At 41.4% G+C, this 26,011-nt stretch overlaps 8 protein-coding genes across 8 annotated transcripts; 3 read left to right on the top strand and 5 right to left on the bottom strand.

Annotated features, from left to right (window-relative positions):
• Positions 1 to 498: 498 nt before the first annotated feature.
• NECHADRAFT_52144 (uncharacterized protein) lies at positions 499 to 1,949 on the top strand (the record flags this gene model as incomplete). The annotated part of the gene is made up of 5 exons (XM_003042667.1): positions 499 to 687; positions 741 to 1,101; positions 1,156 to 1,273; positions 1,328 to 1,398; positions 1,450 to 1,949. 5 exons carry the CDS (start codon positions 499 to 501, stop codon positions 1,947 to 1,949), a joined length of 1,239 nt encoding a protein of 412 aa, XP_003042713.1.
• Positions 1,950 to 2,757: 808 nt separating this feature from the next.
• Positions 2,758 to 3,837, bottom strand: NECHADRAFT_86664 (uncharacterized protein; the record flags this gene model as incomplete). Its single annotated transcript, XM_003042756.1, has 1 exon — positions 2,758 to 3,837. The coding sequence occupies one exon, from the start codon at positions 3,835 to 3,837 to the stop codon at positions 2,758 to 2,760; it is 1,080 nt and encodes a 359-aa protein (XP_003042802.1).
• Positions 3,838 to 4,037: 200 nt separating this feature from the next.
• NECHADRAFT_72734 (uncharacterized protein) lies at positions 4,038 to 5,117 on the bottom strand (the record flags this gene model as incomplete). The annotated part of the gene is made up of 1 exon (XM_003042757.1): positions 4,038 to 5,117. One exon carries the CDS (start codon positions 5,115 to 5,117, stop codon positions 4,302 to 4,304), a length of 816 nt encoding a protein of 271 aa, XP_003042803.1. The 3' UTR covers positions 4,038 to 4,301.
• A 447-nt stretch (positions 5,118 to 5,564) lies between these two features.
• On the bottom strand, positions 5,565 to 7,535 carry NECHADRAFT_86666 (uncharacterized protein; the record flags this gene model as incomplete). The annotated part of the gene is made up of 1 exon (XM_003042758.1): positions 5,565 to 7,535. One exon carries the CDS (start codon positions 7,533 to 7,535, stop codon positions 5,565 to 5,567), a length of 1,971 nt encoding a protein of 656 aa, XP_003042804.1.
• A 1,109-nt stretch (positions 7,536 to 8,644) lies between these two features.
• Positions 8,645 to 9,841, top strand: NECHADRAFT_52260 (uncharacterized protein; the record flags this gene model as incomplete). The annotated part of the gene is made up of 1 exon (XM_003042668.1): positions 8,645 to 9,841. The coding sequence occupies one exon, from the start codon at positions 8,645 to 8,647 to the stop codon at positions 9,839 to 9,841; it is 1,197 nt and encodes a 398-aa protein (XP_003042714.1).
• Positions 9,842 to 10,306: 465 nt separating this feature from the next.
• Positions 10,307 to 11,260, top strand: NECHADRAFT_52191 (uncharacterized protein; the record flags this gene model as incomplete). The annotated part of the gene is made up of 1 exon (XM_003042669.1): positions 10,307 to 11,260. The coding sequence occupies one exon, from the start codon at positions 10,307 to 10,309 to the stop codon at positions 11,258 to 11,260; it is 954 nt and encodes a 317-aa protein (XP_003042715.1).
• A 1,325-nt stretch (positions 11,261 to 12,585) lies between these two features.
• NECHADRAFT_86669 (uncharacterized protein) lies at positions 12,586 to 13,203 on the bottom strand (the record flags this gene model as incomplete). The annotated part of the gene is made up of 2 exons (XM_003042759.1): positions 12,586 to 12,975; positions 13,027 to 13,203. 2 exons carry the CDS (start codon positions 13,201 to 13,203, stop codon positions 12,586 to 12,588), a joined length of 567 nt encoding a protein of 188 aa, XP_003042805.1.
• Positions 13,204 to 14,478: 1,275 nt separating this feature from the next.
• NECHADRAFT_52113 (uncharacterized protein) lies at positions 14,479 to 15,171 on the bottom strand (the record flags this gene model as incomplete). The annotated part of the gene is made up of 1 exon (XM_003042760.1): positions 14,479 to 15,171. The coding sequence occupies one exon, from the start codon at positions 15,169 to 15,171 to the stop codon at positions 14,479 to 14,481; it is 693 nt and encodes a 230-aa protein (XP_003042806.1).
• Between the last annotated feature and the right edge of the window lie 10,840 nt (positions 15,172 to 26,011).

Consider the following 26,011-nt stretch of genomic DNA (forward strand, 5'->3'; position numbering starts at 1 on the left):
ACGGCCTCACCTAAACTCTAACTGTGTCGTCGGGTTCCTAGAGCGCATCGTTTTTCGTTTCAGCTTGATACGGCAGTTGAGCCATGTTTCTTTTTTCCCTCGTCTATCGTTACGTCAGTTTATCGCCCTCCCCGTTTCGAACGGAGCAATTACGAATACTTCTCAGGCGACAACGAGTGGGTTCCAAGCTTATTCTTGAAACTTTGATGGAGACTTCTCACCCCCCCCCCCCTCCCAATCGATTAAAGAACGCGACACCCGATGAACAAGGGGGGACCCCTTGCACATATCACACCCAAGTTATACCGTTACCGGCAAAAAGAAGGACGTAAGAAAGGAAGTCAACCCATGTTTGCCGCGGGGTTTCGTCTTCCTTTCCCGTCCCTTCTTCTACTCTTCTTTTTTTGTCTCACTTTCCTCTCTTTTTTTACTTCTTCCCCCCCTGCGCCGCCTTCCTACAGAGAGACCCGCGGCCGGCCGAGAATGTAGCAGAAAGCCATGAGCTTAACGCCTCGCGACGACGACGACGAGCCTGTCCATGGCTTCGTCAATCCATATCCAGAGCTCAACGCTGGTCTTTGGTGTTTGTTCCTCGGTGCGACAGCCTTTTTGGCTTTGAGGCTATGGGTAAAGATAACTCGACGGCATGGCATGTGGTATGACGACTACATACTCATTGTTTCATGGGTGAGTGTCTCATTAATGCCCCTGTACCAACACACCAACTAACAAATCACAAGGGCGTCCTTCTCGCAACCGACTCCCTCATTGTCTACCAATTCGGAAACGGTTACGTCCTCGAAAACTCCAAGCAACAATGGGATGATCGCATGCACATCCTCATCAACATCTCATCATGCGGCAACCTGATCGGACAAGCATGGACCAAGACGGCCTTCGGCGTGACGCTCCTTCGAATGAGTAACCGATGGCAACAATGGATACTGTGGTTCTGCATCTTCACCATGAACATCTGGATGATCTTGAAGGTCATATTTCAGTGGGCCAAGGTTTGCGACAAGGATAGCTATCAGAACTGGTACCGGCTCGACTTTTGCATTGGGTGGAAGTTTCGGGATAATTTCAAAGAGGGAGGAAATGGTGAGTCACCTACGCCTCAAGGGAAGCATCGCATCTTTGCTAACGCGCTGCCAGTTTACAACATCATTATGGACTTTGTCTTTGCTTCTTTTCCTTGGTTGATTACACGTTCATTAGAAATGCGGAGGGCGGAAAAGGTTGGCCTTTGTCTCACAATGAGTCTGGGAATGATGTGAGTCAATGATTTTTGCGAATACGTGGGTAGGTTTGGCTAATCAGGTGATAGTGTTGCGATTGTTGCGGCTATACGCGTTGGATGGAAGGATCAAGGGAACGACCGTGACGCTCACTACATGTGTAAGTTACATTAAACCACTGTCATCAACTCTCGCTCACAATCCCTCACAGGGCGCAACGGCATGTCCCAAATCTGGTACTCATCCGAAGTTGCCGGAACAATCATCGTCCAATGCATACCCATCCTCCGACCAATCCTCCGCGACATCCACACATCCCTCACATCAAGAAGACTCGACTCAACAGCAGACGGCGGAAAAAGCACAGGCTGGACACAATCCCGCAGCACAAAACACGTCTCAGCAACCCTCCCCCTAGCCGAAGAACGAGCAGCCGGAAACCCCGAGCGAGTAGAGCTGAGAGATATACCCGAAGAGCAAGAAGCCCCAGGAGGTTTCCAATTCTGGGATAAAAACCCAACACCTGAAATAACACCAGTAGCCAACGTCATATCACCAACATCACCACAATCCGACAATTGGCCATTGGGCAGGGGAAGCGAGAGTGTAAGAAGTATGGAGTATGGGCATGAGAGGAGGTCTCATTCGAGTATTGGGTTGGCGGTAGATCAGGAGCAACAGGGGTTATCACCACCACCGCGGAGAAAATGAGCGGTTTGCATTGCGTTTGTTTATTTGTTTTGGTTTGTATAATTATGGCCACATGTCCGCATAGAAATGACGTTATGTATAGTATTCATTTGTCTTAGCCGGTATAAATTTGATCAACAGTAAATAACTTCAGACTTGGGCATTAATGGAATGTTGACTGCGGTGAGGTATGAGTATAGACTGAATTGTCTCGTACCGGATGGAGATGACGTTACTTAGAGTTGAGGGGGGGTGTTAGGCAGGAGGAATATGAGCATAGGCAAACATAATTGGATATGAACATTGTGCTGTTTTGTATGTGCAAGGTTCATAATACCATGTCTCGCCGCGTGTGGATATCGTAAACCTGATGTTACTCTAGGTTAAGGCGTTCCTATGACTTGTTACTCTTGTTTGCCTAGATGGTGTAGTCCTTCAACTTCATTTAACACATTATCGAAGGAAGTAGAAAGACAATAAGGGTTTTCCCCCTAAACTATTTCTCTTGGTACTCTGGGGTAGGCCAGACCCCGAGCCATGCGCAAATTCCACATCATCAACATTCGCACCAGACATATTTCACAATGCTGATGATGTAGAGACAGACGGAAGGAGCGAATTCCCTATTCCATGGAGAAAAGCAGATGAAGTCCCGTCCCTAAAGAACTCCCCAGCATTGGCCAATCATCACCAGTGGTCAAACTTGTGAATAGCCTCGTGACTCATCACTCAACATCAACATTGTACAAGGTTTAATCAACAACATCATTTTTCTCCACCCCCGTACTGTAGCCCAAAACGTAGTGATCCCCCCTTCTCTTCCCTTCCCTCATGACTCATACAACTCTCGAACACTTCCCTCGACGTGATCAAGTGTCAACGCCTCATTAGGGGAACAAAGTGGATGCCTGGCATGGACCATCCAAGCAGGATCCAGTGGCGAGCCCTCAGGCCCAAAATCATGCCAAGCTCGAATAATCATTTTCTCGGGCGAGAAATTGACCGAGAAGTCGACGGGACAGCTCGCACAGGAGCCATCCACCGCGGTTCCTGGGCGCTGTCGAGCAAGTTCGAAAGCGAAGCGCAGCGCATGCCTAACCTTGGAGGGTCTGCCGCCCGTTTCGAGATTTTCCTTTTCGTAGTCCCAGAAAGACATTTCAGTAAATGCCATTGTGAAAGTGAGCCCTTGATGCCGACATATCGAGAACAATTCAATGACCTGCTGAGATATTGGCTCGCTCCACTGCTCGTACGTCCAAACTGATAACGCCATGTACCTTCCCTGTATGATCTTGGGATACGCATCGTATCTGCATCTCACAGCTCCTCTTATCGTTGAGCATGTTGAAAGGGTGGCTCGGTGAGACATTGTGAGCTGATCAAGCAACTTCCTTTGCCTTTTGTTGAGGTTACCGAGGCGGTCCAACTTCAAAGCGAGCTGGACATGCCGATGCTGGAGCGATAGCTTGACGCTGCTACCAGCCAGATAGTAGCTTTTTCGAGCGTGTCGGGGACAGGTCTGATTCCTCGCCGGGTGCAGTTTGGCACACAACTCACAAACCCATACATCTGGGTTGCTCCGCGAGATGTTGATCAAATATCTCAGGTATTGGTTCTTGGATAGCGAAGAAATTGGCTCATAGCGTCGACGTATATCGGTCCAAAAAGCTCGACACGTTTTGGCCAACACGTGCCTGTCAACTTCCGACAGATGATCAATCACGGCGACAAATATATCAACCGGCAACTGGAGAAGACGGCAATCCAAGTTTTGCCCCGGTGATGGTCGTAGCCGACAGATGATCCTCTTTGCATGTGATGCCACCCTTTTCATCGTGACTCCAGGCCAGGCCGCAACACGCTGGCACCGGCAGCAGTGATCTTTGATTTCGATACATGACATGTCCATGACGGGATTGTAGAATAGGTAGGTAGTTGAGACAAGGGCGAATGGGTCTTTGGCTTTTTGGATGTATGCTGGCAAGCAAGATAAGCTGTTCTTATATTCGTAAGGAACGGGCTTGTTGACATTTGTAATAGAGTTTTAACAATTATAGTTGCGTGCTGGATGCATGGAAGGCCCTTTTATTCGACCAAGGTTCGAGTTCTGCGCCAAACCGTATTTAAGCATTCATCTCGCCCAATGTTCCCAACGAAAGACTACGTGGACATCGCGACCTCGAGCAGGCCAAGCCGGTTGATGTCAAGTGCTTCTATCGGAAATCTATCAACCCATTCTATATCTCATGGCTGGTTGTAGACATATGCAACCTTGGAAGTCAAGCTATGCATCCCTTTTTACCCTCTAATTCCCACAACAGCGTCCATCTGTTTCTGCAAGTCTGTTAACATGCGGCATCCAGCCCACGCCCATCACAGCTTCGGTTGAGGCTCCTTAGCCGAAGCAGTAGCAACAGATCTCAAATCCGGCAGCCCCTGCCCAACCCACCCATCCATAGTCTTCTCATACAAATCCTTCTGCCTCTCCAACGACGCAGGAGGTCCTTCAACACCTCTCCTCTCCCTACTCTCAGCAGTCTCAACGAGCCAAGCACCATCATCTTCAAAATCCTTGAAATTGTAGGCTCTCGCCTCGCAATTTCGCCACGCAGTGCCGCAGCCGCGTGTGCTGTTCTCCCACTCGTTGGTTAGGTAGTGCAGGAAGCTTCCGTGGGCTACAAGGGCGATGTGAATTTCTTCGTCCGTGTCTTTGCTCAGTTCTTTGGCTTTTTCTCGGAGTATCCTTCGAACTATGCGGGCGCGGGCTGCACAGGCTGGACTGACGGGACTGTTTGGTCCGTCGAGATCTTTGTTGTTCCAACCCCGACCAACCAGGCTGAGATCCACAGGCCACCCATGCTTATCCGTCGTCTCCTTCAGAAACTCGGGCTCCTTTCCAATATCACTCCCATAGTCGAAAATTTCTTGAGCCTCTGGAATGGCTAGAAGAATTTGCGTCTCAAGGGTAGGTTGAAAGACGATACATGCTGTGTGGATGGCTCGGACCAGAGGAGAAGATGCGACAAGCCTTATCTTGGATTGATCCCGGAACTGATCGTGTCGGAGCTTGGCGCACTGCTCCTCGCCAAGGGGCGTCAGAGCGGGGTCCCTCAAGTTGAAGAATTCAGCTCCAAGGTTGTGATAACCTTGAGCGTGGCGGACGCAATGGAGGGTGACTTGACTCGACATGGTGCAGAGGGGATGCAATCAAGGTGACAAAACCAAGAACCAGCAACTGTAGATAAAAGATATTTATCAATTCTCAGAGATAACAGCGAAAAATCCATCCGAACTTCGCATTGAACCGCTCTTACCGCTTGGTGCAGAATTCGGGGTCCATTGCCCCATCGAGGCGCGTCAAAGGCGAGCTTACCCACCAAACCTCTTCTGGCAACTCAGCGCGGCTTTTCCTGCAACGTGCTGGATCTGCTAATCGTCAGAGGTTCGAATCACGACCCATAGGAGCCCAAACGTGCATAAAACTTGAGTAATGGTGGGGAAGAAGAAGCAAGTTGAGATCGCGGATGGGTGAGATCGAGCAGAGAGCCCCGCCAAGAGATAAGCTCATTTGGTAACGGGGGAGAAAATTGACGAGGAAACTAGGCTTTTTCTGCAGTTCGGCAGTTTTAGCCGCGCTCACAGCAGCATGAAGCTGTCACTCATGGACCCTAGTAGGGTCTCGTGCCATTTGAGATTTACCGACGGACCCTTTCGCAGCGACCACAGATCCCTCACTAGATGTCTGATCTGTGCCCAGATGGCCAGGTCCGATCTGTCAAGGAAGAAGTCGAGGCATTTGAGCATGCGGTGCTGCATTCCGACGTCTAGGATCTCGAATGCGATAATAGCCACGGGCCAGATCATGGGCGAGAAGCGTTCGCTGGTACTCGTCTGCATCGCCTCGAGATGGTTCAGCGACTGCTTGATGAGTGGCTGCACGTCAGCTACGGGAGTATCCTTCAGAGTGCGTTTCATGTAGAGCAAAGCCGCATAGTAAAATGTGCAGCCGTGATGGTAGATCAGATCGCCATATTCCCTGCTGGTTGATGCATCCGGCTTGGCGGGCACCGACAGATACAGCTCGAGCTCAAGCCGGTCCAGAGCCTGACGAGACGGTGCCTGTCCGTTCAACGACTTCCTACGCATCTGGATGGTGTTCATGGTATGAATCCCCTGGAGAATCGGCTGAGGAAGGCCAATGGCGAGGTTGAGCGCATACGGTTCGGGCTGCGATCTGGGATCATACGCAAAATGCCAAAAGGATGTTTGGTGGCCGTCAAACAGCAGCTGGGCCTGAACAAGAGTCGCCATCCCTATAAACATTTGGTACACAGCCGAAGCTGCTTCGCTCTGCCGCCAGACCTGTGGCTCAATGTGGTTCACCCACTCGACAGCTCCGCGAAAGTGAAGGCGCCAGAATTGCGTAGGTAGCGTGATGGCTTCGTTCATGATGCACATGACAACGGATGCTAGGAGGGGCACACATTGGTTTCGATCATCAGAGCGGATGTTCTGGGCTAGGTGAGTGATGCCGATATTGTGATGCTCAAGTGCCACGTTCTCGAGAGCTCTTTTAGACTCAGGTGTTGGTCGTTTCGGTGCCAAGTGAAATGCGGACGCCGAGCAGATTAGATGGAACAACGCGGTTGCGCCAGTCGCCTTTTTTGAGTCTGTCCGAGATCCTTCAAGGGCGATGGGCATCATGGCGGTCCGCATGGGGTTATGAATCCCAGGAACAGGATTCAGGGAATCGCAGAGACGCAATGTCCAGTGTTCCAAAAGCTCGCACTCGAGGCCGGGATTGTGTAGAGTATCCAGATGACGTGTTGTCTGAGCGTCTGATCCCCCGTGTTGATACTGCTCGTGACTCTGAACTGGCAAAGGAGATGTAGGTTGAGAAACACCTGTAATGACCAGGTTGCCAGTACTGATATCACTGATGCTGGCAGGCGTGAGACCATTTGACGTCTTGATATTGTCTTGCGTGCTGGAAGTCTGCTCCCAGTTTCTGGGTTGGTCTGGGAGAGGTTGTTGCTGGTTGTGCTCTTGCTGGACTGGGACATATGATAGTCTTGTAGCCAGGCCCTGGCCTAGTAGCTCGTATGAGTGAAAGATCCGGGAGTTCAGCCCGCCATTGAAGGGTTCTTGTTGGATATGTGGCCGCGGATCTTGTGTAGATTCAGAAGGTGGGATAGACTCTGGTAGTAGATCCCGGCTTGCGGATTCCCCGGACAATGGTTCTTCGGGCACTTCTTCGGGTAGTGCGGTATCTTCCGGATCTGTAGTAGCTGAGTCCTGGGGAGAATCGGTCTCTTCAACGATATCCAGCGGTCTCGTCTGAAGCAGCCGGTTGGTGGCCCTCTGCGCCGCTTTCCGCTTCGACGCGGTCCTCGGGCGGAACGTCGAGGGGTTCCTCACCGACGTCCACGAAAGTCTAACTTCATATCCCTCGCACTCGATACCCGATCGTTGGCAACGTTTACACGTCGGTCTCGCCTCGTCGCATTTGACGTGCTTGGCGCGACACGTCCAGCATCCTGAGAAGCTCTTTGTGCGACTCTTCCGTCCTTGACTCGAGTTGGCATCTGGACGCGACTCGGCCGGCATCGCTCAGGGGTTGACGTATGGAGTGGGAATAGGAGGTTCAAATAGGAACGATCGAGGTTGGACGTTGTGGAATGCCTTGTCTGGCTTCTCAACCCGAGACATCGTCACATCATCTCGCTGTGATGAGCCGTTTTGGGAAAAGCGTGTGTGGTGGTACCCGCTAGACCTATTCTGGAATGTCACCACGACTGCTCCACAGCCTTCAAGGCTTCAATCGACATTGGGGAATTCGAGAATGCCACCGCCATCTTGAGGAGTTGGTAATAGAGCCTCGTTTTATCATCATCGAGAGAGTGCGCATTGGTAATCCGCCGAAATAGTCAGCTCTTGTGAATACGGAGAGAGGCTAGAGAGAAGACAATGACCCTGACAAAGCACCAAAATCCATCGGTAGCGGGCCTCATTAGATTGACAGGTAAATCGAGGGTTGCAATGACGTACCGAGCTTTTTGACTTGTTACATGTGAATTCTCACAGTCAACATCATGCCATGGGTGAGCGGACATCCGCCTACTCACCGTCCATCGTTGGGCATCGTGACTCTGCCTCATGACAATGCATAACAGCATTTAAGCATTACATCAAAACAGGTCTTAACACTTGCGCATCTTAATTCTTCAGAAAGTGCGGAGACCCCAATATATCATCTCCTGACCCAGGCTGCCCGTGAGCCGAAGCACCGGTTACTTTATCCCCAAAGAGTTAGACCGCCACTCTCAGCCAGGGTCTCTGATCAGCTCACCAACCTTCGTCGTCTGCATGTTGTGTGATCCTCGGCTAGCCAAGAATAAATCTTGCGTGGAGACATTCAGATCCAATGGGGGATCTGTTTGACGTGCCTTTCCTGGCAGGTTAACCCGGTCGTGTTGGGCTTTGACTTGACCGCAATGGAGGTCTTTTTATACGGAGCTGCATCGTCGTCTTTTTCTTATTCCTCATCTTTCTATTCCCTAGCTTTACCAATCCAATTGATCCCAAAAGCCATATTAGGAGCTACACGATATACCTATTCGCCATACCCTGAGAACATGTCTGTCGTACTTGCCTCTCGCCCCAGCACCACCCTCCGATCAACCGACCGTTCAAGATCTCCCACAGGCCTCTTTCAAATGAGTGGTCTGTCGGCATTGATCAAATCCCCCTTGTCCAAAAAGCACCAAGATCCGAAAACCTCTCTCGTCTCACTCAGCTGTCAAATCGACACGCCCCCCACGGTTATTCTCAACGATCCAGAGAACCGCAACAGCTCTCTCATTAAAGGCCGGTTGGTCCTCGACGCGCATCATGACGTCGAGGTAGAGAGGCTCCACGCAACTTTACTCCTCCGCATAATCCAGAAGAAACCCTTAAGGCGAGGGTGCAGGGACTGCAAAAACCAAGTAACCGAATTAAAGCACTGCTCGTTCATCACGCCAACTGCCACTCTGCAACGCGGAAAGTACGAGTATCCCTTCTCTTACCGAGTTCCCGACGACCTACCGCCTTCTCTGGACACGTCCATTGCGGCTGTCTCATACGAGTTTGAAGCAGAGGCCTATGTTCGACGAAAGGGCCAATTGAGCGGGGTCCCCAGGATTGTGACACTCAAACGCAGTCTCGATGTGGCACGCTCGCTACTGGTCCCCAATTCAACCCTGTACTCTAGACGCATCTTTCAGGCAGCCGGGATAGAGGTTGGCTGTCATTTTGGCTCCATCATCGACCCCAATGGCACCCACAATGTGCGTCTGACAATGGACGGCCTCGCGAGTTATCCTGGAAATGGAGAAAATGTTCAGATCTGGCGGCTGTGGAAGGGCTCTTGGAGGTTGGAAGAAACCGTCAAAACGACTGCGCTAGCTTGTGATCGCCATGCAAATGAGATTGAGTGTCCTGAGGACGATAAGGTCCAGAAGCGCAGCAAAGTGACCGTCTTGGGAGAAGACGGCATATACAACGGGTGGAACACGGACGATATGCTCGGCACTCTCGACATGGAGTTTGTCTTTTCGTTGAAAAAGACGAAAGGTCGCGCAATCAACTACGCACACGATACCGGTCACGGAGACGAGGTGGAAGTAACTCACGCGCTGGTCGTCGAGCTGATGCTTGTCAAGGAGTATTTCCCCAAGGGAAGACCCGACTTATCCATACGGACGGGAGTGGCGAGGATACTACGTTCCCAGCACCGAGTTGTTTTAAGCGACTTTGCGAGGGTGTCGAATGTGCCGGTGGATGAGTGTTTACCGTTCTACCAAGAACTGTTCCCCAGTCCCCCGATATACGAAGATGATGGCTCCATGGAGGAGACCACGATGCAAGCTTAGGAGGACTACACGTTGCCGAGGTCGCTCTAAAAGTTCCTCGTGGGTTTTGACAGTTTAGAGCGACTTGTGAGCGGTTGTTGGAGTTGAACCAAAAATAATGATACCCAGAATTGAGTAATACATACACCCGCTTGACAATCTGAAGGTTGTTCAAGGGCACCGTTTGTTAGTTCACATTTTCTACCACTGAGCATGGCTTGGTCCATACTCTCATGTTAATGTCCTCACTTTGTGATAAAGAATCAGCATAATATCTCCTTACAATTTACCTCAATAATAACAGAGTAAGAGCATTATGATAAGCCTTCAATCAGTAATGTATTTTCCTCAGATCGATCTTTGCATTTGGTCATGTGATGTCAGCACCATCACGATCAACCTCACCTCGTCAGCACAGCCGAAACTTGGATTCGTCATCAACAAGACTACAAGACATTCGAAATGAGCGACACGCCTTCCACTACTATGTACGATTTCATTCGCCTGGAAACCAAGCCAACTGCTCGACTATGCTACAGCTTTAGTCCGGCTACGACATCGACGACTGAGCAAACTCTCGTCGTCTTTGTCAACGGCCTCGGATTACCGCAGGCAGGATGGGCATCCACGATTGCCAGGCTCCGAGAGCTCTCCCCCCAGAAGCTTCCCGCCATTCTTACCTACGATCGCTTTGGACAAGGTCAATCTGTCGACCGCGATCCCGCCGATGAGGGCGCAGCAGACCCGAGCCATGCCCATGATTGCATGAGTGTGGTTCGTGATATGCGACAGCTCATCGCCCAGATCGCAAAAGACAAGATGAATGCCGAGGAACCTGATAATTTGCGCATTGTTTTCGTCGGAAACTCTGTCGGATGTTCCCTCATTCGTCTCTATGCTCAAGAATATCCGAATGTTGTTGCTGGCATCCTCTTTCTCGACAGCACCTTGACCGACACGGATTTTGTCTCCCTTTTCCCTGATCCTGACGCCAAGTCTTTTGATCCAAATTTGCCTCCTGGCGTGACGGCTGAGAGTCTGCGAGATGCCAGAGAAAAGATACGACAGAGGTTTCATCCCGACGTTGGAAGCCAAGAGGGTTTGAGTCGACGAAACCTGTTTCAACTTTTGCCGCGCGCCGACTCGCCCCCTCTCTACAAAGCTAGAGAAGCTGCTCCCTACATCCAAGTGCTAGGCCACGACTTTGAGTTTTTCGCGGAGCGCGCAGAGATGGACCTGGGGATTCCTGTCGCTGTTATTCAGATTTATATGAACACATACTGGCATCGTTACAATCAAGGTCTGGCTAAGCTCACGATGTCCGAGAGAAGCAAAGGGCCTTTCCAAGTGCCAGGGGCGGGTCATTTTATCCAGGCGGATAACCCTTCGTATGTGGCGGAGAGACTGCACGAGATGTTGCAGCTCCTGGAGGTTGACTGATTCGAAACGGATAAATATTCAACCTCTAGCTTCCATGAATTACGCTCTTTTGAATGTCATCAGTGCAGCAGCCGAATGGGATGCCATGAGAATCTTGGTGAGCCAAGATGAGGCATGGCGTGTCAGTGCCGCTCACTGTACCTTCCTTCCCAGTTACTCTGCCTCGATGCCTCAGCACACAACAGCTCTGTTCAATAAGTGGAAATCCGTGGGTGCCGCTGGATAACAATCGAAGTAGGAAAAAAGCTCTCTTCTAAAAGAGATGGGATTGTTCAATTGGAGGCATGCATCAAGAAAACAGAAGAAAAAAAACCAACAACACGGGTTGAACCGTGGCCTCGGGCGGGCTGATTCAAACTCCAGGGTCTTGCATCCTCGCCAGTAGTGATCTGGGGACATTCGCCGCTGAGCCGTAGCGCCTCGTCTTCATGTTGTTGGTGAAAGCAGCTCAGTTATTGTGGTATATAAGGGGAAGTCGCAGGTTCCTTAGTTAAACCTCAGAGGGGCATCACGTGAGCCTGGAGTGCACCTCCGCTCGAAGCAAGGCGAAGTGCCTACAGGGAAATCGGGTAATGGAGGAGACGGGATGCACTAGGGCTGAATGGGGTATTTCACAGACATCTTTAGCTTTAATCGGCTTTGTCAAGGCGTATGCCTCCGAAATCCGATTCAAGGAGTTGGTGCAACATCGCGAGTCCCCCTCAAATGCGCTTGGTCTCCTCTCATGTACCAACGGATGACCACCATTCAGGTTTCTCAAAGTGCCTAATGGGTGCTGCGCAAATTATTGGTGACCAGGCAGGTTTGAAAAACCTTTCAGATGTTATGTGAAGAGAAAATCAATGTGATTACCCGGCTATGTCTCGTATTTCCCATGTGTCTACCTTGGTAACCCTCCCCGGGCACGATAATAAGACTGTACTCATCTTCACGCCCTACCTGATCACAAATGATACCGGAACCTTAGTGACACATGCCAAAATCGTTGCTCGACTGGATCACGCAGCAATAACCGAGTTCACCACATCCCAGAAAAAACGCGAGGGTACCGTACTTGGTCCGCGCACACAACTTCTTCCACAGCCGGTCTCAGAAAAGGCTGCTAGAGCCAGGGTCGAGCGACAAGGGGCCTGAAGCTCATGGCGAGTGAGCATGGAGTTGTAGAGGAGTATCTAGCCAGGATTGACAGGGAGCCTCAAAAGGACATGGACTGTTGATGTTAGTCTGTGTTCCACCAAAGGAGGAGGGTGTACTGAAGAAACCTACCATCACGCCAAGGGGATACCCATGGCCTGGTTGCCAGCCTACCCTCCACGCAGCTGCATTCATTTGGGTGGAATCGTGTTGGTAGTTTGCGCATGACTGCTGGCCTCCGCCGTTTTCGCGAGAGACCCCATCTCAGTGGCCTTCCTAGCACTTGGTGGAGCTTCAAAATCGGCCCTCACCCTCAGTCGTTCCTCTGTCAGGCTTCCCCAAGTATTCTTCGCAGCCCAGCTTCCCTCGTTGTTCTTCATCGGCTGGCTCGGCTTGACCGTATCGATGGGGGAATTCGACATGGTAGCCTTCTCGGCTGGGTTACCGGTCTTCTGCGAACTCGAGCTCCGCTGGGCGGTTCTCGCGGATGGGTTTGGTTGACGTGGGTGTCTAAGCTGATTCTCGGCACGGTGAGGAACCCGTTCAGTCTCATGTCGCCTCTGCCGGCGCTGGCGGTGGTTCTAACGCGGAATTAGCCCATCGAGAAAACATCTCACCGAACTTGAACTTACCCGGCCTCGGCTAGAGCCACCAGAACTTCGTCGACCACCTCCGTTTCCAGTGAAGTAAATGTCTCCTCCCACGATATTAAAGCTGGCGCCCCCCCTCCCGAAGTGGACAGTTGTTCTCCCTCTCGAGTAGTTGATTGTTGTCCCCCCTGGGAGTGAGCCGTAGATATTGCCGACCATTGTTACGGCATTGACGAAAGAGGAGCGGAGATTGATTGGCAGGCCTAGATTCCATAGTTAGTCCGATTCTTTGGGATGCGTAGAGGTAAGATGATGACGGGTGGGAAATGAATTGTGCAGAGGCTCGATTACAAGGCCACAGGAAAGCCAGTCACGCGACGATGCCAGCCACTGGGAAATGAGTGAGGGTGCATGTGTGCAGAGGAGCACTTGGAGGAAATCAGAGAACGGGCGACATTTCGACAAAGGCCAGGAGATGGGGTGATGATGGCAGAGATGCAGTGAGGCAAGGAGAGGCAGCACGAACCTCTGCTAGCTGTGATCTTGTGGAAGAGGAAAATAAGAGAAAGAGAGAAAGAGAAGACTGAAGGGCAAGACATAACCTCCAGTCCCGTGATAGTGTGGCTAGGGAATGGGAGCACTCGCCACTTTAGGTAAGGGTCCTCATCTTTATGGTCATCCGGGTGCGAAGAGGTGGCTCAGTCCTAGTGCCTGGGTGTCATGCTGAACTGGGCAGAGAATCGTCAAACTTTCTGGAAAAAAGTACGATGTCTATTTTAGTTCCTTGGTGAGGGATATGGAAGTGGTGATTGCTCATGGATCACATCAAGGAGCGTTTTGGTGTTCTGCCCCTTGCTATTTGAGCCATGCAGTTTCAGATGACACAAAAGGCCCAACTCTGCCTGGTGGTAACAGCTAACCGCCTGGCTGAAGCTCATATCGCTAAGCTTGCGACATTGTCCGGACAAAAAGGAGCACAGTCTATCGAAGCATGATACTTGAGTCAACAACCTTCATTTGCAACGTGTTTCTCTAATCCAACCACGTTTTAGTGGAGAAATGAAACAAATATCCCCGGAGGATTTTCAAATTACTTGTGTCTTTGCGTCTTGTAATCTCGGTCGTGATAATTTGCACGTGGTGGTGGGTTTAAGCATACAGGTGCGAAGAACAACCGGACTTTCTAGAACAACTATCCAAATTCCTCCTTGGTGTAAATTTTGAGAACACAAGGTATAACCTCAGATCGATGGCTCAAGCAGTTAAACAGGCCACTGTGTTAACATCGGGTCATGATGTTATAATGTGTCGAAGATCTGTTCTTTATTATAGTTGCAGCCCGGCCCTTGATGGCCCGAAGATCGATGGCTCAAGCAGCTCCCCCAAATCCAGCAAGAGCCCCAGCTCGACTCGTCATTCTCGAGTCCGGATACGAAGAGGGGTCTATCGGACCCGTCAAGTTCTCAAGTTCTAACAATGCAGTTAGCCTCTTGTTCAATCGTTTAGAATAGCACATTTCAACTTGCCTTCTCTCTTGGCCGCTCTGGTCTCTAAAGTATCATGCCAGATCTTCAAAGCCCACAATGCCACAAGTGCGTCTTTGGTTTGTTGTGGAATTGGGAGTGAAATGACTAACTTGTGCTCCCCTTTCCCTTCCTCGTGGGCAATTTTCTTGCCTGCAGAGTCAATCCACTGATACTGACCGCCCTTCCATTTTGGCTTGACCTCGAAAAGGATCTCCTGGCTGTCCTCATTGAACAATTTATCGGATGACGAAGTCTTTCCGGCGCTCAGAAATGCTTTGAACTCGACTTTCTGTAACAGACTCTTGGAGGCTTGGAGCTGGACATTTCCAACCACGTCGGGCGACGCAGAGGTGATGTAGTAGGCAGGCAGGTCTGTTCTGTACTGAGCGTTTGCTGGGTGCACCAGATAGAACAGATGTCGGTTCCGTTGCTTGATCGATGCCATGCTTTCTGCTTCTCCAGGTCCATCATACTCGACGCGTTCAAAAATGACGGTCGAGCCTTTCTGGGAAGTTGAGGTTACTTCCCTGTTCAACTGGTAGAGGGGAATAGATGCTGCATTCTCGGAATAGATTGATTGGCCTGATAATACGAGGGTATTCGGTCCAGAGGTGTCGTCGATAGAGGGCCGCAGGACGCTAATCGTCGAGTCTGCATCCATTGTCTTTGGCTGGGACAGGTCGCTGGTATTCGGCTCGTTAGCGTGAGGGAAATAAAAGAGGAGAGTTTAAATAATCTAGGTCTTCCTCTACGTAATGCCTATTATAACTAATAATTGCCTATATTAATTTACCTAAGGATTTATAAATATAATTATGCCTTTAAGTTATATTTTACTTTTTTTTAAAGCTTTTTAAATTAAATATTATAAAATTAAGCTTTAAAGCTATTTTTAAATAATTATTAATTTAAGTTATAATTTATTTTAAGCTTTATAAAGGAGTTATTTTAATTATTTATAAGGGAGTAATAGTATAAAGGATCATTTATCCCTTATTAGGCCTCTTAGAATTTATAGGTCCTTAGATAAGGTATAGATTTCTAAAAAGAATAATAATAAGGTAAGAATTTAATAGGGATTTCTCTAGTCTACTTAGGGGTTTTTATAGGGGAATTCCCTAGGAATTCCTTTTAGTTTCCCCCGAGGATCTTTTTAGGAATTCCCGGGGAATTCCTAGGGAATTCTCTAGGAAGTCCTTAGGAAAAATAGGTCTAACCTTCCGGGGAATTCCTAGAGATTTCCTAGGGATTTCCTAGTTATATAATTCCCGGGGATTTCCCTAATAAGTCCCCCTAATTAAGATAGGCGCTATCCTTAGTATTTACCCTCTATATAGCTATATTCTATATAGTAGCTTTATTATTATAATACTAAGAGAATATTAATAAGAGTAAGAAATAAATAAAGGAAGTTATTATCTTAGTATAATAGCTATATCCCGCGAATATATTTTCCTCTTATCCTCTATATACCTTATATTTATTATTACTATATATATAATCTCTTTTCTCGCTATATATTATAGCTCCTCTAAGTATTATCTTATCTTATTAATATACCCTTTTAAGTATTATTACCTTTATTACTTATTATATTTCTATTACTATTATCTTTATTATTATCCTAGGTGGGCCTAATATTATAAGTATTTTAGTTATATTAGGCCTAATAGTTAATTATTAGGGTCTATATAACCTTGCTATTATTTATAATATAGTAAGGGAATTAAAACTATTTATTAAGGCTAGCTATAATTAATATAGGTTTACCTAGGGTAAATATATCGCTATCTTTAGTTAATCCTTATAAGATTAGATTATTTATAATAGCTAAGATATAATAATTAGTAATCTAGGTATTCCTTATAGCCTAGAGGAAATAATTAAGTACCTTATTAGGCTTATTAAAGATAATCTAATCTAAGATATTAGGGATTAGCTTATTTATATTAGAATAAGTAATCTATAGCTTATATAGTAAGAGGTTTATTATTAATATAAAATAGTTATTAATCTAGAGGAGGTATATAGCCTTAGAAAGGGAGAAATTCTTCTTAGCTTTATCCTATATTATCTTAAGGGCGATATTAAAGCCCTTAGTATATTCTTAATTAAAGAAAAGGATAGCTTAATTAGCGGATAAGAGCTAGAAGTAAGTTATTAGTTAGTTATTTATATTATATTAGTCTTTAATAATTATATATCTCGCGGGGAATTTTCTTTTATTATTTATAGCTATGACTTAGTTCTATATAGCTTATTACTTAATAAATTATATAAAGGTATTATTATTATTTCCCTTTATTTTATTAGGGTAGCCCCTCTTAGATAATTTCGCCTATAAATAGCTAATATTAAAGGGAATAAGTATATTATTAAAGTTTTTAGAAGTATAATTAGTCTACTTAATAGACTAGAGGTAAGACCTAAAAATAGGGGTAAAAGGCTAAGTATTATTAATATTATATTATTTCTAGACTTAATTATAAAAGTTTTTAATCCCCTTAGCCTCTTTAAGTTCCTTTAGTTACTTTTTTATAGCTATAATAAGGTTATTAGAGACCTAGGGCTAGGTAAATTAGTTAATAGCCTCGGAGAGGATATAGGCTATCTCTATTAATCTTAATATATTACCGGCAATATCTCTTTCCTTAGGCTTATAGTTACCCTAAAGTTAGTTATTTTTTTTTTTAAATTACTTACCTTAGTTATAGGGCTATCTTTATAGTATTATAGAGGTAAAGGTAGGGATAACTTTTAGTTTATTATTATTATTATTAGTCTTAGGGAAGTCCTTAAAGAATTATATACTTAGGATATATATTATAGTCTTTTATCTATATAAAGTAGATAGGATTAATATAGAGGGCTAATTATAGGTAATAAGGTTATTTTTCTTTATTTATAGATATTTAGGATAATTATAATAAAAGTTCTTAGATAAGAAATAAAGTCTTTTCTATAGGTTAGATATACTTATAATAGGGTTATAGCTATCTTAGATTACTTAAGCTTAGAATAAAGCATAGATATTAGGGTTATAGCTAATCTAATAGCTAAAATAGCTAGCCTTCTAGGTATTAATAATATAAGCCTCTTAATTATAAATCTAAATAGCCTAGATATACCTATTATATATAAGGTTACTTATTAGTTTAGTAATAATATAAGAAAATAAATTATAATAAGTTAAGTCTTTAATAGGGTAGGCTTAAGTATTATAGGGGGAAAAGCGCTTAATAGGCTATGGTTTACTTATTATAATCTAGCTATAATAATAAAAAGAGAAAGAAAAATAAGCCTTAAGGATCTAAGGAAAAAAAGAAAATAAATATTTAGGGACTAAGTTTATTAGTTTATTATTATTATAAATTATGCTATTAGTACTTAGGTAATACTTAGCTATTAGATTAATAATATTAACTATATATTAATAGGGAAATTATAAGGAAATCCCTTAGATTTCCCTAGGAATTCCCCTATATATATTTATGCGGCTAACTTAGCCCCCTCTTTATTAGATCCTTTATTCTTAGTATAATTAGTTTCTTTATTATATATCCTTATAGTAAATACTATTATTTTAATATAAGGGGGGCTCTTTTATCCTTAGCCTATACTTCTTATATATATACCTTAGACTTATTAATAAGCGCCTAATTTATATCCTTTCTTTATTTAAACTTAGCTATTACCTCTAGGGTATTAATAATATCTTTATTAATCTAATTATTAAAATTACTTAGGTATCCCTTTTAGATTATTAGGTATTTTATTCTAGGCTTATTATATCTAAACTTCTTTTACCTTATATTAATAATTTATTTTATTTTAAAGTATTAATAATTATCTCTTTATTTCCTTATATCTTTTTTAATTATTATAGGGCTTAGTTATTCCCCTAGATTATTAATAGGTAAGAAGTAAGTAATAGAGATTATTAGGTAAATAGAGAGGTTATTCTTTATATTAAGGTAATATATTAGCTTTCTTACTTACTTAATAATATAATAAGGGCTAATTTATCTTTCTTTAAATTTTTTTACTTTATTATTTATTACCTTATAGCCCTTTCTTAATTATAATAATACTTAATCCCTTAGTTTAAACTAAAGGGGGTAATATTTCTTATTATAAGTATACTTTATAGTAGCTTAGGCGAAGGTAATTAATAGCTATATATCTTCTTAGAGCGCGGCTTTATTAAGCTAGTTTATTATATCTCTTATATACTAGAGGCTATTATTTATTTTCTACTTAGTAATAAGCTTATTAAGGGAAATCTAAATAATATTAATATAGGTATTATTTATAATAAATTATAATAATATTATCGCTATTATTTAAGGGGCTATTAGGTTATTATTTATTTAGTATTATAGGGCGATCTTAATAGCCTAATTATATTATTTTATAGCCCTATCTAACTATAGGTACTACGCCATAGATATATATAGCTTAGTTCTTATAGTAGTCTAGAGTATTTATTAAAAGGCACTAAGGAATTTTAGGTCTTAATTAGATATAATTACTTATAGTAGGCCTTAGTTATACCTCCTTAGCTTATCTATTAGGGATAGGGCCTATTATTTCGCTATGAACTCTATATAGCCTAGAATAACTAGGGATATATAGCTAAACTTATATATAACTATAAGGAAGGTATTAAAGGTATTAAAGCTATAGTTTATCTATAGTTACCTTTCACTAGGTATATCTAGTAATCTTATAATAAAATCTATCGCGATAGTATAAAAAAGAATTAATAGGGTTTAGATAGGTATTAATTTACTAAGTAATATACCTCTATTAGTTTTATTTTATTTATATATATTATATTACCTTTATATATCCTTAACCTTATAGTTAAGGTAATTAATTATAAAGGATTTCTAAAGTTTTTCTTTTATTATCTTAGGACTTAGGTAAAACTTTTAGTTATATATATCCTATATTAGGTCTATTATTATTTAATTAGGAATATAAAGCTAATAATAGCTATTATATTTAACTAGGTATAATAAGCTATATTAATAGATAAATACTAGGCTATTTTACTTATTTTAGTCCCTTAATTATTTAAAGATACTTTTTTACTATATATTAGTCTTATATTACTATAAGATAGCGGTTTTAATAATAGGGCTTATTAATACTTCTAAGTAATAATAAATAATATTATATAGTCCCCTAGTATCTTATCCTTAATTAAGCTCTCTCTTATTATTATTTAATAGTAATTAGGCCCCTAGTAGCTATAAGAGGGTATCTCTAATTAGGTTAATAATCCCTAATATATATTAGATTATAATAAGGTATTAGCTAAGATATTAAAATACCTAGATTAACTAATTATTTACCTATAGGCTTAATAAGAATATTATAAGCTAACGTATATGATAAGCGAGCGTGACAGACAAGCGAGCGTGACAGAAATCTTAACCTCTAGGACTAAAACCGCAATAAAAATATCATAAACCATTTAATTAATTCAAACTACTCACTATACTCTTCCCCAGACGTCTCAATCACCACCTGACAGGTCCTTGCATTATGCCCGGGCTTGCCGCAGACACCACAGCGCCGAACACCCGGTCCGACCGACCTTCCTCGACCACCACTCCTCGACGATTCGGCCACTACCTGCGCATCCACATCCATTTGATCAATTGCTTGCCTTCCTTCTTCTACCGTCATCACCCCTCTTTTCTGCAGTCTAGTCCTTTTTGCCCTCCGGCGCCGGCTTAGTATCTCATTCGCCTCTCGAAGATCTTTGACCTCAGCAGTCAATAAGGCAACCTTATGCATAACAGCCTTTGTTCCTTTTGCAAGGGACTGTAGAGCTTCAAGTATTGACTCTGGAGAGCTACTTTGATGCCTTCTAATTCGTCTTTCAAGGTATTTAGACTGAGATCCAGCCTCAAGCACAGTCTTTGGGGTCCTTGAGACCCAAGGGGTAGAGGGTTCAACCCCCTCCTCGGCAGGCGTTGGAGTCCGTAGCTGCACATCAAGCTTTGAGACCACAGTTTCTGGGTCAAGGGGAACAAGACCAGCTCCTTTGAAAGCCCCCTTAATATTTCTTTCCGTCATAGTAGCCTCGTGTGCTGCGTGGAAGGCCGGAAAGAACTCGGTCTTTGAAACGTGGGTTATAGAGCATCTGATCAATCGCTCTATTTCTCGACCATAAGCTTGCTTTAGCACGCTAAAGCATCCGACGTCAAGGGGCTGGAGTAGATGAGACGAATGAGGTGGCATACAAAGCCGGATGATCTTCTTTTCCTCACAATATCTCTCGAATTCGATAGATTGGTGACTTTCATGGCCATCGAGGATTAAGAGACGATAGGAACCAATTGATCGACTGGTTGTGCACCGGTCAAAGTGCTTAAGCCACTCGAGACCGGTCTCATTATCAGTCCAGCCATTTTGGGTCGTCGCAATGGCCCAATCGCCCGGGAGGTTGCTTTCTCGGTACCAGTTGGCGAGGTGATATTGGCCCGCACCGATGATAAACGGCTGGATCGCCCAGCCTTCCGCATTGATCGCTTGAATGACCGTAATCCATTCCCGGTTTCCAGGCTGCACTGATTTCGGCTTTGAACGCCTTTCTGCACCTGTGACAACCATTCCGCTCGCAATCATGCCCATAAGAAAGCCAGTCTCGTCAAAGTTATAGATATCATCTGACCGGATGCCGTACTTTGCGATTGTGTTCGCCACAAGCCGAAACCAATCGCGGATAATGGTTGGATCTTCGCACTTGGCTCTCTGGTAGTCGTATTTCCGAAAAAAACGCGTCTTGAGCTCTGGGTGTCGCTTGACGAAGTTTGAAGCCCAGCGCACGCCAACTGGTGACGCGTCGCGGTCGGCAAGCAATTGATCAGCCATATCTTTCACACCACGCAGCCGGGGGGGGAATCCTCGGGAATCTAGGTCGAGAATAAAGTGAATAAGGATCTGTTCCTCTAGATCGGATAGCTTGCGTGATTTCGTAATAGTATCTCGCGTAGAAAGAATGCCCTTTTGCCGGCGCCATAGCATCATACGATTAATATTATAGATCTCTGCAGCGCGTCGGAGGCTTAATTTTGGGTTATTTTGAAGGGCTTGAAGTGCAAGAAGCAATCTAGCTTCAATATTTGATTGAGGCATATCAAATTGTGAAGGATCAATTGATCAAATAGAGATGATGTAGGTTGAGGGATTTTTGTCACGCTCGCTTGTCTGTCACGCTCGCTTATCATATACGTTAATTTATAATATTATAAATAATAATATAATTAATAAGGATTTATACCTTATTAAATTAATTAGAAAAAAATATTATATATAGCTTCTTATATATCTATACTAGGCATATAATTTCTAGCTCTATAGGCTAATATTATATCTTAGTGCTCCTTAAGGCGCGGCTTAGATATAATATTAGCTTAATCGCTATACCTAGGATATAATTTATCCTATTCTAGATATATAATAGATCTAAATAAAAGATTATAGCTCTTAGCCCTTATTTAGATATATCTAATATAGCTAAGAGCTCTTAGTCTAGGTTAAAGTATTATATAGCGCTAATATTAACTAGCCCTCTAGTTATATTAATAAAAGCTTTTTTTTCCTCCTCTATGCTTTTCTATATAATCAAGGAAATATATCCTTTGCGCTATTATTTAGATTTTAGTTCCCTTAAATTATATCTCTTAGAGAATAGTTTTATTTTTTGCCTTTATAATAATCTAATCTAATTAGAGAACTAAGGAATAAGGCTTTAGAGCTATTTAATTATATTAATCTAGGTTTTTAAGTCTATTAGGGTTTTAGGGAATTCTAAGTTATATAGAGCTTAGACTTATTTATTAGTATTTAATAGTCTTAGATTATTTACCTTAAAACTAAATAGCTATATTAATAAGTATACTAAGAAGGATTTATTTATTAATAAGGTTATATTTTAGTCCTTAAAGAAGATAAAGAGAGTATAAAGGTATTAAAGATATTTCTTTATAGTATCTAAGAATATTATAATATTATTAATAAAAGCTATAATATATTCTCGGTATAGTTTTAAGATATTATCTATAAACCTTTATATATATACTAGCGAGTTTTTAAACCTTATAAAAGTAACCTTAGATTATTCTAGCCCTTAGTAGCTAATAATTATAAAATAATCTTAATATTTTATATAGATAAAGAATTAATAGAAAAAAGATCTAATATTTACCGCGCTAATATATTACTTCCCCTTAAGTTTATTTATTATATTACTTTATAAGGGCATTAAGTATATATCTATAAATATCGCTTTATTTAGCGCCTAGAGATCTATTATAATTTTTTTTTTTTTTTTTTTATTTATTATATATTAGACTATAAATATAGGATTTATAAATAATATAAATTCCTATTAGAACTTTATCTAGTCTTAGTTATAAAAGGCTCTAAAGGTCTTATCTAGGAATTCTTTAGCCTTTAGGCTAAGTAAATATAATTAAGACCTAAGTTTTTACTAATATTAATTATTAATAAGTAGTATTCTTATTTATTTATTTTTATTAATAATAATTAATCTTATATCTTCCTATAAGGTAAGGAACTCTATAAGTAATATAAGAATTATATTAATAATTAGTTTACCCTAGTTATAAATCTATACTCTTAGGCTAATAGAAATCTCTAGGAGGTTCTTTAATTAGGAGATCCTTAGCTTAAGTCTTAGATCTAGCTTTAATTATTAAAGCTAATTATTATATAGGGGATTATTTTACCCCTAGGAGACTATAGGTTTATAAGCTAGCTTATATATAACTAGGCGTTCTAGGGAATCCTTTGCCTAGAGTAAGATAGGTTCCTCGCTTAGCTTTAATACTATTATTTATAAGAATATTCGCTTATCTAATATAATATCTTTATAAGCTATTAGGAGTTATACTTAGTATTTTTCTTTAAAGCGCTTATTAGTATTATTAGGCCTTAGGATACCTATCTTTTAGCCTTAATAAATAATTTAGGCTTCTAGGGAATTATTATAGAAGAAGATATTATTAGCTTCTCGCGTTATTATTAATATATTACCCTTAATATATAATTTAAAGAAGAAATTATTATTTCTCTTTGCCTTATATATTTTCACGGGGATATATAATCTATTACGAGCTAGGATATTAATAGCTATTTATACCTTAAGCTATTAGGCATAGAATTATTTAGATTAGCCTAGGGTTATTAGGACTAGAATTTTTTTAGCTAATTTAATATAAATATAATTTTTATTATTAAGGATATCTAGCCTATATAGGGTATTAAACTCTTATCCTAAGAGTAATCCTATATTAAGCTAGTCTATAATCTAGGTACTTATTCTAGCCTTAGTTATAATAGGCTATTTATTTTTTATTCCTAGGATATATAGGGTAAACTCAGCCTATCTAACTATATATAATTACCTTACTCTATAAAGAGTAATAATTTAAGTAAAGTCTTATTATATATTAGCTAGAAAGGAGAGGAAGTCTTATTTAATAACTAATTATTTAGCCCTTATATTAATATAAACCTCTCTCTAGGTTTTATTATTTAAAGAGCTTATAATTTATATCCTCGCGAATATATAAATAACTAGTTAATTAGGTCTAGGTATAATATATATAGGCTTATATTTAATTAGAATAGCTAAGGATAGCGCGCTATATACTTCTATTATAGATTATGCCTATTATTTATTAGGAATAAAGTTTATAATTTCTAGGATTTTAGCTATTAATAGGGCTTTTATTACTAGGTTAATTGCTTTTTTATCTAATTTATTAGCGATATTATAATTAGATATTACCTAGGTAAAATATATATAGATTCCTTTACCTTTAATAATAGCTCATAGAGTAATTTATTATTCCTTAATAAGGAAATATCTATCCTTTATATCTTCTTATAATTCTTTAATAGCTATAAATACTTAAGTAATTAATATAAAGGCTTAAGAGGTATTTTATTAGCTATTATTTAGAGGAAATATAATAATATATATAATCCCTATATAGGGTAAGGGTTAATTACCCTTAGTTATACTTTTAGTATTATAGGGGTTATTAAAACCGGTTTAAGCTACTAATATATAGACTTACTTAGCGTCTTTATTAGCTCCTTCTAAGTTAGGAAGGCAAGGTATTTATATAATTACCGGGACTATAGGCTAATAGGTTAAGGCGCTCCTTTAATTAGCCTAATCTCTTATTATTACTTAGATATAAATATTTAATATCTTTTATTTATAATCCTTTATTTAGTTATTAAATAAGTTTATTAATTAAGGTTAAAGAAAGCTCTCCTTAAGGTAATTATTAAGTTAGATATAGGCTTATATAATTAGCTATAAGTTAGGCTATTTAGCTTTTATTCTTATATATTTTAGGGAGGTTACTTAGTTATAGAAGTCTTATTCCTTATAGATATTATTAATAATAAATCTCTCTTTAAGTAGGGCCTAAAGGGTAATATTTAATTATAGGCGGAATTATTTATATAGAAGGTCTTTTTATCTCTAGAAGCTTTATATATCTTATAATATATATCTCTTATTAGTATTAATATTATTAATATATTATTTTAATACTATCCCGAGGAGTAAGGATAGGATATTAAGTATTAAGGCCTCGGCGTATTTTTAGCTCTTAATATAATAGTAATTAAGGGTATTAATAAATTATATTATGCTCTAGAAAACTATATAGGTATTTTAGATAATTACCTTATTATATATTTAGTTATAACCGCTAGCTAATTAGAATTTTCTTATATCCTTAGTCTAGAATTAGACTTATTATTAGCGGGATCCTTAGATTATAGCTATTAGTTATTATAATTATTCCGGGGTAAGTATATAAAGCGCTAATAATAGCTATTATTAATTATTATTTTAATTATTATTATTATTATTATTATTTTAGAGGGGGCTTAGGCTTTAATAGATTTAATTTAAGGAAATTAATTTAGCGATTAAATAATTACTATTATTATTTCTTAGTATACTTACCGATTATAATAATAATTATATTTTAATATTATCTTAGCCGCTTATATCTACGATTAAGGCCTAATAGGGAGCTATGCTTTGCCTATATAACTAGGTAATTAGTATCTTATTATAATCGCCGAAAAGTCTAATTCCTAGGCCTCCTACTATCTCGAGGGTTATTATAGGCTCTATTATTATAGGTAGGTATAAAGAATTAGGCTTTTTTTATTTTACCCGAGGTAATTAATTTTAATATTTACTAAGGGAGAGGCTTAAGGGAATACCTTTTAATAATAATAATAAAATTAATAAGTTCCCTTAGTTATTAATTTATTTAAACTAAGTTCTAGGCTTAAGTGCCCTTAATAATATATAGATTTTAGCGAATTAATTAAATAGAATTAGAGCTAAATATTATTAGTTTAAGGAGAATAATATAAATTAATTTATAAGGGAATTATTAGTTTCTTAAGACTTATATTATAGT

Source organism: Fusarium vanettenii (genome assembly GCF_000151355.1).
Source record: "Fusarium vanettenii 77-13-4 chromosome 11 genomic scaffold NECHAsca_32_chr11_3_0, whole genome shotgun sequence".
In the NCBI taxonomy this organism is placed as follows: Eukaryota; Fungi; Ascomycota; class Sordariomycetes; order Hypocreales; family Nectriaceae; genus Fusarium; species Fusarium vanettenii.